The following is a 16,315-nucleotide window of genomic DNA, read 5'->3' on the forward strand; positions in this document are numbered from 1 at the left end:
AGACATCCATTGTTCGTATCCGACGCATGAAGGCGATTCAACAAGCTTTACTGCACTTAACCACATACTATGTGCAAATAATAGTCTACCGTGTTTACTGGACACAGCTCTAAGTCCGTCACTATATAATGCTCATCGCAGATTCCCCGTTCAGTATCACTCATAATTATCGTGGGGGCTGAGCAAAAGGAATGCAGCGATAATCAGGACATGTATATCTACGGCTTATACAATTTCGGATAGACAATAATAAGTATGAAGACAGTGGAAGGTACGAGAGTGCTAAGATTATTCAGACCTTGAAGAAAACCATCACAGCAGAGCAGATTTTTGAGAGGATAGAAAACATCAGAGATATAACTGTATTCAGAACTATCTCGCATACCACATAGACATAAAGTGTCTGCATTGTAGTCCATCTCTTACTCCCTGCTTTTCCATACTGGGGGCCAATAAGATAAAAATAATTGCTCAATTATTACAACGCCATTGGTGCAGTCACCGTGACGATGTCGAGTTTATCCGCATCATAGTGGACCTTCTGCATCCATTCTTTGACACTCCTGGTTCGGTGAGGGTGGATCTCATCTAAAAGCGCATAATCGCGCTTGATTAAGCCTGTATTGTTAATAGAATGCTGATACATTTTCCACCAACCAGAGAAGCTTTCATATACTGTATGTAGTGTTGGGTCATTTGGTCCGGCCGTGGTAGAGCCCATTTTATGTTCTCGAGAGGGGCCCCAGCTGACGTCCTCAAACCATTGGTCCAGTTCAATATTAGTTCCCTTTGCAGGTAGACCTGTAGCCTCTGTGAGGGCTTTGGCTAGAATGTTTGGCGTAACGTGTTCCACTCCTAGTTTAAGATTCATCCCCGCAGATCTTTCTGGATGTTCGATGATCCAACGAACGTAGTATCCCATATCATCCAAACAAGTCAATGGGAAGCCACCATCGTTAACAGGGAAGCGAAAATCGTAAACACCATTCTCGCCCTTGGTTGGCCTCATTAAACCCCACAGTTGCTCAAGATACGGGCTTGTGGCAAGAATTGTCCATCTCATAGGCGATTGGGGCAGCGCGGATATCCACTGTTCAACATGACCCTTGCCATAATAATGAACAGATCGAAAAGAGTCATCATACTTCGTTTCCAAAAAAAAGTTGTCAAGTGATGACCATATATAGTGCTGAACACCACTCTGTACTGCAATTTCGAATATTCGAATCCCCCAAAATATTTCATCCTTGATACCCAGGGCCCAACTGTTGAGATTGACAAATGCATAGTCAACTCCGTGGAATGCTCTTTTCAGGTCAGGAACAGAGTCCACGGCACCCAGAGAGAAGGTCACATTTGGAAGCTCTGAGAGTTTTTTTGCGTTGCTCGAGGTAACGTCTCTTGTGAGAACTCGAACTTGAAATCCATGATTGGCCAACTCTGGATAGGTATTAGTAAATGATCTCATAACTGCCGCCAAAAGGTGGAATACCTTCGACAATCGGTACTCCTTGAGCTCCAGTACCACCAATTATAAGGGCCGTGGGAGAAGTCATTTTTCTTTCGCCTATGTCTCTAGATTGAAAACGAGCAATCGGGATTATTGGCGTGTGGATCTGGGCAATTCTTAGTGATTGATCGTTTGCTTCAAAATTCGGCGAGGTATCACGTTTAAGTACTCAGGTTAATCCGATGATTAATGGCAATGCAATAGAGAGCCTTCTAGCATTTGTCTGATTTGAAGGTACAGCTACAATCAGAAATTATCCGTAGGTTCTATGTACGTGCGCAGCTTAGAAAGCAGACGCCGCCCGAAATCATAGGCCACTCGTTGTTTCACGCGAAGGTATTGCGTCACAGGGTGACATGTGCGTATGCGAATTCCAAATCAGTTGACAGTCCAAAGTGCCAATACGTGATGTAGTGTGCACAATGGAACTGTTTATGGTAACATTGTTGCCAAACCAAACACCATAAAACAACTTAGTTAACCATGATATCAGCTCACTCCCACGGTGAACCGGCCACCAAGTGCACAACCGCCGAGCTTGTCCGCAAATGCACCTTAGTTGCGCCCAGCGGACCGGGATAGATATCCTGGTCCGCACGCTAATATATGTAAGCTGTGCTATGCCCTTTCAGCACATGTCACGGACACTAGACTGCCAGCGACTGCTAACAGGAAAATAACCTGAACAGAAAATACCGTTCCTCATAGTATGTCTATAGAGAAGAGTAATTATATTGTTATTGATAATGTATAATTATCTTCATTAAGAGATAATGGCAATTACCTAGCTATCTTAATTTTAGCCTACTAGATGAACGTACAGCTTACACCCGGGGATTGTTGTGAGTGATAACATCCTGCTTGAAGTACGGACAAAAGGCTCGCGTGTGCTTCAGTTGGCGTGAAATATGTTGTACAGAAATAATCAGTTCGGCGGTGGAAGCTTACTACCGTGGATTTTTAAACTGGCTAAACGAACTGATGTCGGCTTGCCACTGTTGGCATTTTGAGGTGAGCCTAATTTGTGCGGACCAGGGTATCTTTGTCCGCAGCTAGTTGTTAGCTCTTTGTTACTGACCTGAAGTTGGTTGAATGCGCCCCATTGGTAAGCAGTCAATATATGGATAGCTTTCAACAGAAATGCGTCGCAAATAGCTAACCACATAATGATGGTCTTATTTAAACATGTTTGACAAATATAAAGGCAGCATCTATCCTGGCCATCATACATCCTTCAAAAGCATCAACAGCCAACATTCTCTATGCACCAGTGAAATACTATTATTTAGACCATCATGTCTTTCAAGAACATTGCTGTGATCGGTGCAAACGGAAATTTGGGCAAGGGCATCTTACCTTTGCTACTTGAGTCTGGACTGAACATTACTGCAATTACTCGCCAAACCTCGGAGTCTACATTCCCTCAAACTGTTGACGTCCGACGAACGGACTACTCCTTTGAATCTCTGAAATCTGCTTTCCAAGGTTAGGATGCTGTTCTATGCTTAGTTTCTGTTGCCGATGTTAGGGCCGAAATAACCATGGCAGATGCTGCTGTTGCTGCTGGAGTTCAATGGTTTATCCCATCTGAGTTTAGGCACGATACAACTAATCCTCGTGTTGTTGAAGTGCTTCCCCTATTCCAGGAGAAAGTGAAAATAGTAGACCACTTGCGCTCAAGAGAAAAGGATGGACTGAGCTGGACGAGTTTGCATACCGGGTTCTTTTTCGATTTCGGCCTCACTTTCGATCTCCTAGGGTTCGATCTACGCCAGAAGACAGCAGCGATATGGGATGACGGCAACAACAGATCAAGTATGTCCACGTTCAAGACCATTGCTCAGGCAATAATACAAATCTTTACGGATCCAACGTCGCGAGAAGAAGCAAAAAATCAGTATATACGTATCGCAACAGTAACGACGACTCAAAATGAGATACTCCAAGCTTTAGAAAGAGTCAGCGGGGCTAAATTCCAAGTCACTCGCATCGAAACGGCAGAGGGGAAGCGCCTGGGAGACCAGCATTTAGCATCAGGAGACAAGGATTTAGCGGGATTTTTTCTACTTCTCAAGTATGTGGCACTAGGGAAGAACGAATTGTTGGATTGGGAAAATAGACCTGGACCTCACCGCCTAGCCATCAAAGCTCAGCAGGAATCTGTCCTGGATGTTGTGGGTCGCATGTATCCGAAAGTCACTGGAGAAGCAGAGAGGGGCGAGCAGTAAAGCAGTTTTAAAGATCCTTCACTTCAATCGTTGTTCTACTTGCTTATGACACATTCTTTGAATAGATCATATTTGTTGATTTGCAAACTTTACGCGACTGTCATTGAGAATATACCGAAAGACAGAATTGAGTGCTTATTTTAAAGTTGCATCTGGCCGACATTGGCATCGCTATTTAAGCGAACAGACTTTGGTGGCGTGCAAAAAAGAGCCGTTGATTGGCATTTAACAGTTACATAAGCCAAAATAAGTCTCCAAAGCGAATTGCTAAGCATTTCTGGAAGCAGCGACCGTCTTCAATGCTGCCTCAATGCTATTTCCGCAACTACCGTCCCAACTCGAAGCTTCAACGTCAATTCACACCAGATTATCTTTCCTGAATCCAAGACGAGGAAATACTTGGACCGAAGCTCTTACTCAGAATGAATGCCTGCGCCTACTGTAAAAATGGAAAACGGAAATGCGACAAAGCACGACCTTCGTGTTCCAACTGTATACGGTAGGCATCTCTTAGTTGAGATTCATGAACAGACGATGTACTAAATTGCCGTTTAGCCTCCATAGAACCTGTATCTACACAGAAGATGCGGTTCAGGTCAATTTTCCCACTACTCTTTCAGGGCAACAAGACCCTGCTAGCAGATCTGTTCCGATAGCCGAAGACATGCATGCATTTGAGCTCCCAGGATCACGTTTTGCTCGCTCCATCTCAGCTCTTGGTCCAATGAACCAGATGCCGCTACGGCAGTCCATGATAGATCTCACAGTGAGAGCCGAAGCACTTCAGATATTGGGATCATTGGGCAAGATGAACGAAATAGCGGCACAATTCTTCGTTGGCACCCACCAAAGGATGTCAATACTATCCAAATCTAGGTTCTACAGGAGCCTTCAAACTATAAATGCCGAACCAAAAGCTGACTTCTTAACACTATGCCTATGCATGTATCTAATTGAGCAGATTCCTTTGCACCAACCAATGAACATGCAGTCAACTACCTATATTATTATAAAAAGTTTGCTTGGTATGCTCGAAGCGGCAGAACAAATATCACTCGATATCGTCCAAGCCAGAACACTTGTAACCTGCTATGAGATAGGCCATGGCCTTCATACAGCGGCCTGTATCTCAGTTGCTGCGTGTGCAAAAACAGCTCGAGCTCTTGGTATCCATAAACAAATGCGTCGCAACACAAATAATGGAGTCGACGGGCTCATCGCAGAGGAGGAAAAGAGAACATGGTGGGCGATAATGAATATGGACCGATTTGTTGGACTGTGTAGTGGCGACTTCTTATTTTCGACGGAGGACCCTGAGGGATTGGATCCGCTTCCAGTTGAAGATTTGCTATGGTCGCAGGATGGTGATCCAGTAGACTTGAGAGCTTCGATCCTCGGCGCACCCACGCTTGCCACGCCTCCAACACAGTCCGTGGGGCAGATGGCTCGAGAGTGTCAGGTCTCTCACCTGGCTGGCCGGGTGATCCGACACACCACCAATCCCACATCTGATCCCAGCTTCAATGCGGAGGAAGCGATACAGCTTGAACGTACATTGCAGACTATTCTGTTGTTGCTGATTGATGAGGATTTGACTTATGGAAGATATTGTGGAGCCCTTGGAATCTGTGACAGGTGCGTTATAACATCACGTTCTCTTATATTTTCCCACTGGCAACTGTTCTCTAACAGAGGTAGCGCTCTTTTCACACTTTACGAATTCCTACTTGGCCGCTGCGATGAACATGGGCCAGAAAAAGTCAGAATACTCGAGTCTATGCAAGAATTGTCAGAGAGAGCTGTCATGTTTGCAGAAGCTGGCTACGCAGATAAAGAAACATTTTATCTCGAGACTCTTTCACCTTTCCTCCCATACTGTCTTTATCAAGCTGGAATCGTGCAGTACAGGCTGTGGAAACAAAAGGGCGATTCAATTCACAAAGTGCGGCTTGATGCCCTCTCACATCTTCTGAGAGGAAATGGCAAGCGATGGGCTGTTGCAGGTAAGCGTCTTGATCATCTTCGGGCAGAACATCCTTATTGAGAGACCAACTTGCTGATGTAAACAAGCAACATACTTGGATGTTTTGGAAAGATTGCAAGAATCCTGGCCACCTATAGTGACTCCATCTTATCTGCTGAGCTTTGGAGAACAGGCTTCAGTCCTATCAAGAGAAGTCTAGACCATCCAAACACTATTGATTGCAGACATGTGATATCAATAATAGAAGGGCGAGTTGATGAGTATTGGAGCTTTGCGTTCCGGCTGGCTTATCCTTCAAATAATTGTGTAAGAGTCATGCTTGAACAAAATTTGAAGGCGTTAACGCTTGCTTGTCTTTTACATGCATATTGCGATTGTAAAGTAGTTTGGCTCGAAGTCTTCTCCATAGATCCAAGTGAAACTTGGAAATTTAAGGCTGAAAGAGTATATGCTGGTCAACTCTTGATGATCAACTGGTAATCGTGTCTATTGCAATGACGCTAATTTTACCAAGTTTTGACACATGTTCCTCTGTGCACCTTCCATATTCTGCTTCACAAATGGCATAAGCCAACTGGAACATTCCAAAACCACATTCTGGGATAAAATCCAGCTGTCGTCACCTAAACTATCTCCATCGTTCGTATCACACTTAGAACCTTGTTTGTTCGCCTTGTTTACCGTATATGTTGCCGTTACAACTACTCCCGCAGACGCAACTGCACGAGATTTGAGACCATCTATTGTATTCTGGAAGGTAACAATAATAGTCGTAGGGTATTTGCCCCAGTCCCCAATTCCCGGGATTATCATGATCTTTTCTATTGCCTTGTATACCTTAACTGGATAGTCAAGATTGTCAAAATACGTATCAAAATCGGAAGCTTCAGTTGAACTGATCTCGCTGTAAGAAGCTAGTTGCGGCTGAACCGTAAGAAGATTTTCATGAAGATGAAGGACATCTATGACATCATTGGCCAAGACATTGGATGGAATTGGATATTCGGCATTGTATATGTGCGTGGCTCGTGCCATTTTGAGAGTACTTTTTTTGTAAGAGGATTGACAGAAGAGGGGCGTTGGATGGATAAATTGAAGAGGAAGAAAATAGCGCTATAAATATAAGCAGCCAAGCAAGACGAACATATAGCCTAACTTTATTTGGCAGTTGCAGGGCTAATCAGCTCTTTTAGTGATGAAGTGGCCTGGACAGTACTCCGTACAGAGAGTCGGGGGGGTTGGAGGTGAATGTTTGCTAAATTCCGCTATTGTATGACAACTCGTGGTTGAGAGTTGTGAGATTGTCGCATAAGTGTGTATTCAGTATTTTATCACTGTCATCAGTGTTTAATCAGACGAAAATACAGTAAGTACTCTCGCAGTGTATACAGATATTGTGGTAATCCGCTAATGAAGACTCCTAGATAGATCCTAGTGATTTGTATTGTTTTCTCATTCTGAAAGGATGCTACGGCCACGATACTGCGGAGTAAACTGGTTCAAAGATGCCCCGCAATATTCTGTAAAAGAGCTGAACTTATCACACCGGTTGCCATCAATGAGTAGGCGCATGGATAGTACAGTAGAAACAAATGGCTCTAGTATAACGAGATGATACTAGAGATGTGACCACTGTCGCTCTTGTGAAAATAAGTGAATACTAACAAGCTACTTCATACATCATCTTCGGTCCCTAACTATTGTGACCTGCTAATATTGTAGCCAACCTCTCACAACCTCCGCACGACCCTTGACATATTTCGTACTCTTATCTCCCTGTTGACTCTGCGTTATGATCACACAATGCATAGTCGATTTTCTCTTTCATATGGGTTTCTTAGTGATCCCAACACATAGCAAGGATCCTGTCAACGTGAGGATAGCTTGGTTTGTATAATGCATCTCTAAGCATACCAGAGCTAACAGCCCGTTTTGGAATGCCATTTCGTGCTAATGGATGTCTCAAATAAGCATCTACCATGTCACAAGATTTGATGTAGTCGGGTTGAACACTACACAAGGCCGTTGGTAGTGCAATTGGAGGCTCTTCTAGCAACCTGTAGGCTGGAATGTTCCACTTGATTCTGATTTGCCGAAACCATACTTCCTTTGACCTGCTTTATCTCTCTATGACTTTCAGCGGTTAAAAGTACGAATCTCCAATTGCCAAGTGAAGTAAGAAATTACCCCAATAACCGTAAATATTCCGGCCCAAGCCATCGCTGCTTTCCGAAGGATGTTGAGTGTAAAGTTATCTCTTGCTGCAGCCTCGTTGACTTGTGGAAATGGCTCTTTCGGAATTGGTTTACCTAAGAGTTTGCAGAGTGGCTCCCATCCTGATCCCAGCTCTACTTCAAGTAGGCGCTCCTTTGGAACTAAATTACGCACATACTCGTTATGCTGTTCAATCCAGAGTGGGTTGCATTTGCGGCCAGTTCTATCTTCAGCTCTGTAAATAGATTAATCGTGTTGTTCTTGATAGGACACTTGAGGTCATCTTACGCTTCAAAGAATCCTCGTGCAGTGTCAATAAACCATCGAATACCAGGTAGTGGCATGGTGATGTATCCCATAGCTCTACTTCCTGCGTTATCAGCTACTGACTTGAAACTCTTCCACCACGCTGCTGGAGGGCGTGTGACAAGGACGAATTTTGCATCTGGATATAATTCCATGAGCTCTGGGAGGAAATCAATGGCTGTGACATCAGTTGCACCTGCAAAACCTGAAAAGGCATCTTCAAGCGCTTTTAGTAACTGTGTGCGATCCCCCTCACGCCTGTATCGATATATCTGATTCCATTCTTTACAGTACGCTGGGAGATGTCAACTAGTGCGCCTATAAATAATAGGAATCACAAGTTGTACTTACAGTCTTCTCGATTAAAAAGCTGGCTCGCTGTATGATGTACCGGTCCGTCGAGCAGCTTCTCTAGAGCATAGGCATAGGATAGCGTCCCAGTTCTCGAGAACCCAGCATCTATTACCTCCAGCCTTCTTCCTTTATCCACCGGTACAGATGCTTCTTGTCCCATTATTCTTTCAGACTCTGTATAGTAACTGAAATAACGATCGGTATAGTACGAAGTGAAAAAGCTTGCACCCCTGTGTTAGATATATCATGAACACAAGGCGATTAAATCAGGGGATACATGTTATAGGATAGGAATGGACATATCTGACGTAAGCTTACATGTACACAAACATTTAAGTTTGAGATGGATAATACTAGTTGTACCCGCATTCAGACAAAGAAGTCAATCTAAGTATTAGAAAAGCACTGTAATTGTAGATGGGAAGAATTATAGTAACAATGTGGAATCTTTTTATGTGAGTGATAACAGAGGCGACTCGATGCGTTCTTGTAAGATCGAGCATCGGTATTTTTTGCAAGGGAACACTATATGAAGATATGAAACCATGTCCATCATGATGATGCGTTTATTGATGACCATTAACCACTTACTACTTCCACTTCTTCCAAGCAAATATCATCCCGACGCCAATAATTGATGCAGTTATTAATGTGAATTTGATCAAAGCCCTTCTTATCATCTCTCCAACCAGGGCATCTCTGATCTCCAAGTGGTCAGCAAAATTCGGGTATGGTACGTCAGGCTTCGAAACTTCAAGAAAGTCACAAAGTTCATCCCATCCCAATCCCTCTTCTAACTTGATAATTCGTAGTCTTTCCTTTGGTATTAATGCTTTGACCAAGTTGTTGTAGTCGACATAATTCTGACGTAGTATCTTCTCATTGTCAGGATGGCCTCGTTTGGTCGTCCCGCTAAATAAATCGTATACTAGGCCGTTGAATCGCCAGTGGTGCCATAGACCTTCATCGAAATATCTCAGGATAGTCATAGGGATAGATGCAAGATAGTCATTCATGCCGCCCACTTGTTTGTTAAATGACCTGACCCATTTGTCCGGATCTCGCTCCGTTAGAAGAAACTTCACATTCGGGTCACTCAGATATGCGCTCTGGATTTGCACAGGCATATAACAGGGCACCTCGATGATCGAATCATATTCCTGAAACCATTTGTCGAATTCTGCTCGTCCATACGGCCTGACGCCAGAAAGTCTGTTATTTTCCGCTAGTAGTGCCTCTTGAAAGAAGATTTTATGGCTGTGGCCTTTGTTTAGCATGAATTCTGCAGCGTGATAAGGCTTATAACCGAGGATTTTGAAGGCTCGATATAATCCAAGTGTTCCGGTTCTATACCAATGACGAGTGTCAGCAGTTGTAGGAGTAGTAAGAATAGGATTAATTCGTACTTGCTGCATCCAAAGACAATGACTTTAATCTTGGGTTTGTCAGATGGCTCTGGCAAATTGTCGATTTTCCGAGCTCGCAGCATCTTTGCTCAAGGAGGGGGTACTTTGGGCCGCATAAACTTCTATAACAAGAGGTGTCTAAAAGATGAAGTCATTCGAATACCGAATGAAGCATTATCTGACGTCGTAGAGTTTAGGCACCTTACGAAACAAACAAATATATAGTTGGAAGTAGTGTTGCCTTCATATAAGAAAATGCGATGCAACATCTAAATCAGCCTACAGCGCTGTTTTCTATTCTAGTATTGTGTACGCGCGGCGATGGAGCCGCTGTAGATTAGGGCGCCCGCATTGACCTTCGCTACTATGTTGCGCTATATGTTCCTGGTGATAAAAGTCTCGTCATCATTCCAATCATAATGTTTTACAAAGTCAAACACCTTTGAAGTCGAAGCTTACGGTGCGCTATGAAGAAGTGGCTGCTTATTTGATGTTTCGTAGTCTAAACGTTATGGGGGGAAAGAGAGAATTGCCTTTACTAAACAAAGCCCACCTAGGTACATTACCTTCCATAACCACCATATATGTCTAATGTCCATTCATAGGAAAGAATGGGCTATCGTGTTTCCAAAGCTTGAGATCAAAGAGATTTCGACTAACATGTCTAGACAACCTACTATCGGTATCGCTACCCAAAGGTCAATTAGTTGTGTTGGTAGAAATATTGTCATAGAAGAGAACCGTGTACCCAAGTTAACATCGTTATGAGCCTATGATGGACAGAGCTATCACTCATGGGACTTGTCGACAAGTATAGTGCAATAATAAGAGAGATAAAAATAAATGTCACGCCAAAATTTCGCGGCTTTAGCTCCCAAAAGAGAAAGTAGATATACGAGTAAATATACGAGTAGATGTTGATTCCAAATTCAACATGTAATCTCACGCAACTCGGGCTAAGCTTCAACCACTGGTCTTGAGTTTTAAATTTGACATCAATCTAACCCACCCTTTCCAAAATTACTACCTATTCTGTTCTCCATAGCCATAATGTTAGCATTCCCTCGTCTCTGAGCTGTTTCAAAAGCTCGTCGATGGACACTCAAATTTTCTGAAAACAGTGGGCGATGATCTGTCCAGCCTGTAAGCTGGCGGATATTATCGCTGCTGACCCACTGGCTAAAATTAAAAACGATGTGTAGCCCTTCGGGGAATGATGGTGGTGCTTTAGCAGGAGGAACAAACTCCACCCCTCCTCTAAACCCGTACTCCTTCGCTAGGGCTTCCCCCACCTCTCTCACTGTCTCATACCGATATCCGGATATGTTAAATATCTTGCCGTCCACCGCACTTCGATCTGCGTGCTCGGCAATAGCTAGGTAAGCTGTGCCACAATCGTCGACGTGAGTTGCGTGCATGATGTTGTCGGGGTTCGCTGGGATTTTAAGAGTGTCATTTTCGACAACTGCTTCAGTCGCAACCCAAGAAAACATGGCTCCATAGTAGCTGCCGCTGCGACCAAATACGCTCGTGGGTCGGAGTAGCACAGCGTCAAAAATATCGCTATAATCGAATATACGAGTACAGTTTTCAGTTCTTTGACGGAGGAACTCTGGAGGATTGGTGGGAGATGTCTCTGTATGTGGAAATAATGAGAGAGATCCGTGGATGTCCGTTTTCCCATAATCTTTGCAACCAGACGACCAAAGAACTAGAGAGCGAACTCCATTCCGCTTGCTTCTCCCAGCCAAGACCTTGACTAGCGCCAATACGTCGAGAAAATGATCCGCATATCCGGGGAGGTTCTCGGTACAACTTATAATGGAATCAAAAACCGTTGCCTGTTCATAGACGGAATCGAGAAAGCTGAGGTCTGTAAAATCACCCACGACGGGTATAACTTCAGCGGCCTCTAGTTCTTCCGCTGCTTCAGGCTTGCGAATAAGGCCAAACGTTCTCCAGCCCGCTCCGACGAAAGCTCGGCAGACAGCGGCGCCAATGTAGCCGTTTGCCCCGGTCACAAAGACGGTCCGCACCCGGTTGGCTACGTCTAGAGGCAGTTTAGTGGCCATGCTGAAATTGTAGGCAGCTCCTCAGACAGTGCTCTGGAATTATTATTTTTCGACTCAAGTAGTACGAAAGGGTTTTTTTTTTCTGCCTATGGTTGAGCTGTTATATACTAAAGAACTGAAGAATATGTCGACAATGGTCAACACAATGTTATTTGTAACATCCATAGCGGATGTAGTGACTGCTGTGATGCAGACTTCATGTTGCCCGCAATTGAGTCGGATCAAAATTTGTACCATCGGACCAACCTTTCGCTGTCGGACCAAGAAATTCTGATGTCGGACCACCGGATATGCAATCGGACCAGGGTCCCATTTATGATTATGAGCGGCTTTTTTGCGCCATCACCAAATCCTATCTTCATTCTTCTTCTTTTCTTTTTCTTTTTTCATAACGCAACTGTGGCCATTGTACATAAGTACTACTTGGCCCAAGTTTGTAAATGTGAGGATGTCGATCGACTCTTGCTACAGAGCACACGAAGCAGGCTCCCATGATTGGCTAGTGGGATGCAAATCCACACGGCTAATGGAAGGGAGCCGGCCCGCGGACCGGCCGTGATTTACATCTCCCGGTGTGGAGAATTTTGGAGATTCGCAAGGCCAAGGCAGCGATCATTCTCAAGAATATTAGTATTGGCTAACTGTCATCCAGATTAGAGCGTTCTAAATTCTTCACCTGAGAGACGTTACTATCGATTTTAACAAAATAAATAGAATACATAGGTAATATGCCTGTTCATTCGCGCCGTATCACAAATCATCAGGTACTTGACTCATCCTCAAGAAGAGCATCAGGCCACCACGGCGGGGCACTAGCTACGTCTGCGAGTCGTGAACCGCTAAGCCACTAGTATTAAATATGGAACACCGAATGTTTTCTCATTCACTTGAGTTCACAGGGGCAATCCTTCTGCGGTATTGCTGTTTGTATTTCGAGGATGAATGTCAGGTCAGGGCGTTGTCCATCTATTCCAATGCCTTTTATTCTAAACTTGGATATAATGTCTCTACTAAAGAAGCCCTACTACATACTGTATCCTTCTGAGTTACTGCGCAGGTAATTCCAAAAGGCGTTTTAGAACTGCATCATCGCTAAGGTTTCCTTCTCCTTTAATGGTTTCGTAGGCGGGCAAAAGCACAGACTTTTCGATTTCCTTGTACTGGCCATCAGCAACAAAAATCGCGTCTCCTTGTCTGGATGTATCTGCCATCAGATAAACGGCAGCGCGCGCAACTACCAGAGCAGGCTGCGGCACATGGGAAATCGCTCTCATGAGCCCCTCCAAGTCTGGGAGGACGTTGCTCGTTGTCCATGATGGCATCAGAGTATTGATGCGAATGGGAAGCCCCGCGATCTCCGCAAGCCGTGCAAAACCTCTGCCGAACCCTAGGACGCCATGTTTGGCCGTGGCTACATAATTTGGTCAGCACAAGGGACCCTGATCAACAATACATTGCTTTACTCTCCACTTACAATAGTCGACTGCTCGAAGTGGCTGTAGCCCGGTGCTAGAGCCCATGAGCACAATGCTACCACCTTCAGGTTGATCCTTTATATAATGAACCGCAAGAGAAGCTGTGTTGATAAGACCCCTCAAGCCGATATCCAACAGTTCATGCGAGGGTTCCTTTAGTCCCCCCTGGTCATCTGTCTCAAGAGCCAAGTAGTTGGCGCGCGGACCGATGCCGGCGTTGGCGAAAACGCAGTCGATGCGGCCATAGTGTTCCTTCGCTTTCTTGAACAGAGCGGTCAGGTCATCCCATTTAGCCACATCGGTCCGCACAAAGAGCAAGTCAGGCGTTTCAGTCGACTCGGAAGCCGGTGGTGGGTTAAGATCGCCGCTGACCACTGATGCTCCTAGTGACAGCAGTAGGTTGACTGTTGCGAGGCCTATACCTGACGAGCCGCCTATGGTGAGCCAGTAGGCTGGTCAGCAGCCTAGTTCAAGGATAATCACTAGAGTAATACGGCACAAAAAAGGTAAAATTAGCCGTACCTGTAAGGACAACAACTTTGCCCTTGAGGCTGCTTAAATCCTCGTCCTTAATAAGAAATTCGGTCATGGTGTTGATATTAGGCAAGGCTTGTTAAAATAATGGAGGTAGCGAGACGGGAGAAGATGAAAGAAAATGTGATATCACAAAGGTAAAATACTAAACAAAGGGGTCAGAAGATAGAGGTCTTTGGAGGAAAAGGAGAGCTGCAGACGTACTACTACTCGTTACTTATGCATGTATCCGACAAAAAAGCCACGTTATGACCCCTTTGTCTAAAGCACGATGGTGAAACGAGCCTAGCTCGGCACTCGCCCCATACACCTACACCGTATTGTACAGTACTAGTTTCCGGTAATTATGCCCACAATCGTCCATATTAGAGGCATTATACGAAGAATACCCAGATATGTATAGGTACCGCCGATCCTACTCCCGGTGGAACGGTTACAGGGTACTCGAGTAATGAACACCCGGCATGGGTCAGAACAAGAAATGATGGGCGCCGGTTTCTTTTCACTATGGTCTCATCTTAGCCGAATTTTTTTGCCTCTGTAGTGGGAGGATTGGTTCTAAAGAATAGGACAATTCTTCTTCTTTGCAACCTCTCTTCTCCGCTATACCCTTTCTTCATATTTCTTATACTTTGCCGTTTTTTCTTTTTCTCTACGAATTGTCCTCTCTTCTGCTCTTCATCTGCCTTTGCTACCAGCGCTCAACTGTTTTGCCATCATGGTCGAGCCGGCAGGGGACGGCCTACAGCTTCTCCATGCTTCAATAGTGCTGATTATCCTAGCCTGGCTCACATTCATTGCACGGACATCAGTTCGTGTTTGGCGAAAAGCATTGGGCTGGGATGACATTTTGATGTTGATAGGCCTCGTACGTATTCCAACTGAGATAATTCATCCTCTCTAAGACCCAAAAGCAATCTCAAATGCAATCTAATACTTTCGTAGCTTCTCTTCACAGTGACAGCTTCCTTATGCATTGTCTGCAGCTATCTCGGATCTGGTCAGCTTGCTGCCAAGCTGCATCCCAGTGATATCATGAAAGGAACCAAGGTGCATACTCTTGTGAATCTTCTATTGAGAATCGAACAATGCCAAACTAACCCTCACCAAAAGCTCTTCTTCATCGCCGAATACTTCTACGCCTCCAGCACTGTCTTCATTAAGAGCAGCATCGCCATAACTCTCCTTCGAATCGCCGAATCTCGTCGTCGCTACAGGTGGATTATTTGGAGCGTCATCATCGCCACGAGCATTTCCTGCATCGTATTCATAGCCGGCATTTCCAACATTTGCCATCCCATCACTACTCTATGGGGCGAAACTACTACCGGCACGTGCAATCTTGAACTTAACAGCGATGTCAGCTTCTTCTTTTCTGCTATAGAGATCATCACCGACTGGACGTTGGCGATTCTCCCTGGAGCCTTGTTGTGGAAGATCCAGATGAAGCGCAGGGTTAAGCTTTCGGTAGCTATGATTCTGGGGATGGGCGCATTGTATGTCTCAGATTTCCTTCTCCCGATCAAAAATTGCCCCACTTCCTTCAACGGAGTGCAACCCTACCAGGTAACAGACAAACTATATGCACCTAGCTAACCTTTTACCAGTGCAAGCTGCGCAACAATTGTTCGACTACGCTACCTAACTCTGTACAACAACCCGGCAGAGTTCATGTTTGGCACCGGCAGGATTGGCCTCTGGTCCATCATCGAAGAAGGCATTGGTATCGTCGCTGGCTCTCTACACGCTCTTCGCCCTCTCCTCTCACTGCCCATCTTTGGCGGTAGCTCCAGCGGCGGCAACACCAGTGGATCAGCTTCGAATAATAAATTCATGCGGTCAGGGAGTGGACATCATCCGGGGATGCGTAACGACATTCAATTGGACACGTTTCACCAGCTAGCAGATACAGATGGGGATGGGGAGAGCGCCAAGCATATTTTAAAGGAGACGAAAGTTACGATGGAGAGGAGCGATCGAGCTGCTTCACCGGGAGAATACGGCAGGAGTCAGGTCCTAGGGTGGAAGAAGAACAATTTTGAGGGCTGATCTAGAACTGATCCATTTTTCCAGATGGCGACTAGGATAAACGGCGCATGAAACTGGACGAGGTGTAATCTCGACTCAGGCATTGAAAACGGCGGAGAATGGGAAGCGAAGATTGATATTTACGGCATCTTAACGCTAGTCAACTGTGGCTGCAATGTTTGCCGATCATAATGGTGAGAATTC

General features: G+C 44.9%; 9 protein-coding genes across 9 annotated transcripts; 3 read left to right on the forward strand and 6 right to left on the reverse strand.

The window, feature by feature from the left end:
* Positions 1–401: 401 nt before the first annotated feature.
* On the reverse strand, positions 402–1,719 carry M431DRAFT_363326 (hypothetical protein). The gene is made up of 3 exons (XM_024914584.1): positions 1,670–1,719; positions 1,493–1,616; positions 402–1,440 (listed from the first exon to the last, which is right to left on the reverse strand). Exons 2-3 carry the CDS (start codon positions 1,554–1,556, stop codon positions 479–481), a joined length of 1,026 nt encoding a protein of 341 aa, XP_024778063.1. The 5' UTR covers positions 1,557–1,616; positions 1,670–1,719; the 3' UTR covers positions 402–478.
* Positions 1,720–2,805: 1,086 nt separating this feature from the next.
* On the forward strand, positions 2,806–3,738 carry M431DRAFT_492608 (hypothetical protein; the record flags this gene model as incomplete). The annotated part of the gene is made up of 3 exons (XM_024917018.1): positions 2,806–2,995; positions 3,020–3,584; positions 3,630–3,738. 3 exons carry the CDS (start codon positions 2,806–2,808, stop codon positions 3,736–3,738), a joined length of 864 nt encoding a protein of 287 aa, XP_024778064.1.
* A 332-nt stretch (positions 3,739–4,070) lies between these two features.
* Positions 4,071–6,179, forward strand: M431DRAFT_110810 (hypothetical protein). The gene is made up of 4 exons (XM_024911771.1): positions 4,071–4,237; positions 4,294–5,373; positions 5,437–5,741; positions 5,809–6,179. The coding sequence occupies exons 1-4, from the start codon at positions 4,161–4,163 to the stop codon at positions 5,919–5,921; spliced, it is 1,575 nt and encodes a 524-aa protein (XP_024778065.1). The 5' UTR covers positions 4,071–4,160; the 3' UTR covers positions 5,922–6,179.
* Positions 6,161–6,790, reverse strand: M431DRAFT_505898 (hypothetical protein). Its single transcript, XM_024918713.1, has one exon. It carries the CDS (start codon positions 6,755–6,757, stop codon positions 6,209–6,211), a length of 549 nt encoding a protein of 182 aa, XP_024778066.1. The 5' UTR covers positions 6,758–6,790; the 3' UTR covers positions 6,161–6,208.
* A 1,068-nt stretch (positions 6,791–7,858) lies between these two features.
* M431DRAFT_492610 (hypothetical protein) lies at positions 7,859–8,756 on the reverse strand (the record flags this gene model as incomplete). The annotated part of the gene is made up of 3 exons (XM_024917019.1): positions 7,859–8,171; positions 8,225–8,537; positions 8,594–8,756. 3 exons carry the CDS (start codon positions 8,754–8,756, stop codon positions 7,859–7,861), a joined length of 789 nt encoding a protein of 262 aa, XP_024778067.1.
* A 343-nt stretch (positions 8,757–9,099) lies between these two features.
* Positions 9,100–10,194, reverse strand: M431DRAFT_517936 (hypothetical protein). Its single transcript, XM_024920351.1, has 2 exons — positions 10,003–10,194; positions 9,100–9,943 (listed from the first exon to the last, which is right to left on the reverse strand). The coding sequence occupies exons 1-2, from the start codon at positions 10,083–10,085 to the stop codon at positions 9,187–9,189; spliced, it is 840 nt and encodes a 279-aa protein (XP_024778068.1). The 5' UTR covers positions 10,086–10,194; the 3' UTR covers positions 9,100–9,186.
* Positions 10,195–10,970: 776 nt separating this feature from the next.
* M431DRAFT_529103 (hypothetical protein) lies at positions 10,971–12,098 on the reverse strand. Its single transcript, XM_024920756.1, has one exon. It carries the CDS (start codon positions 12,072–12,074, stop codon positions 10,998–11,000), a length of 1,077 nt encoding a protein of 358 aa, XP_024778069.1. The 5' UTR covers positions 12,075–12,098; the 3' UTR covers positions 10,971–10,997.
* Positions 12,099–12,986: 888 nt separating this feature from the next.
* On the reverse strand, positions 12,987–14,230 carry M431DRAFT_517938 (hypothetical protein). Its single transcript, XM_024920352.1, has 3 exons — positions 14,072–14,230; positions 13,549–13,983; positions 12,987–13,485 (listed from the first exon to the last, which is right to left on the reverse strand). The coding sequence occupies exons 1-3, from the start codon at positions 14,136–14,138 to the stop codon at positions 13,121–13,123; spliced, it is 867 nt and encodes a 288-aa protein (XP_024778070.1). The 5' UTR covers positions 14,139–14,230; the 3' UTR covers positions 12,987–13,120.
* A 571-nt stretch (positions 14,231–14,801) lies between these two features.
* Positions 14,802–16,132, forward strand: M431DRAFT_79449 (hypothetical protein; the record flags this gene model as incomplete). The annotated part of the gene is made up of 4 exons (XM_024922821.1): positions 14,802–14,951; positions 15,029–15,133; positions 15,197–15,579; positions 15,691–16,132. The coding sequence occupies 4 exons, from the start codon at positions 14,802–14,804 to the stop codon at positions 16,130–16,132; spliced, it is 1,080 nt and encodes a 359-aa protein (XP_024778071.1).
* Positions 16,133–16,315: the final 183 nt, after the last annotated feature.

Source organism: Trichoderma harzianum, assembly GCF_003025095.1.
Source record: "Trichoderma harzianum CBS 226.95 unplaced genomic scaffold M431scaffold_3, whole genome shotgun sequence".
NCBI classification, from domain to species: domain Eukaryota; kingdom Fungi; phylum Ascomycota; class Sordariomycetes; order Hypocreales; family Hypocreaceae; genus Trichoderma; species Trichoderma harzianum.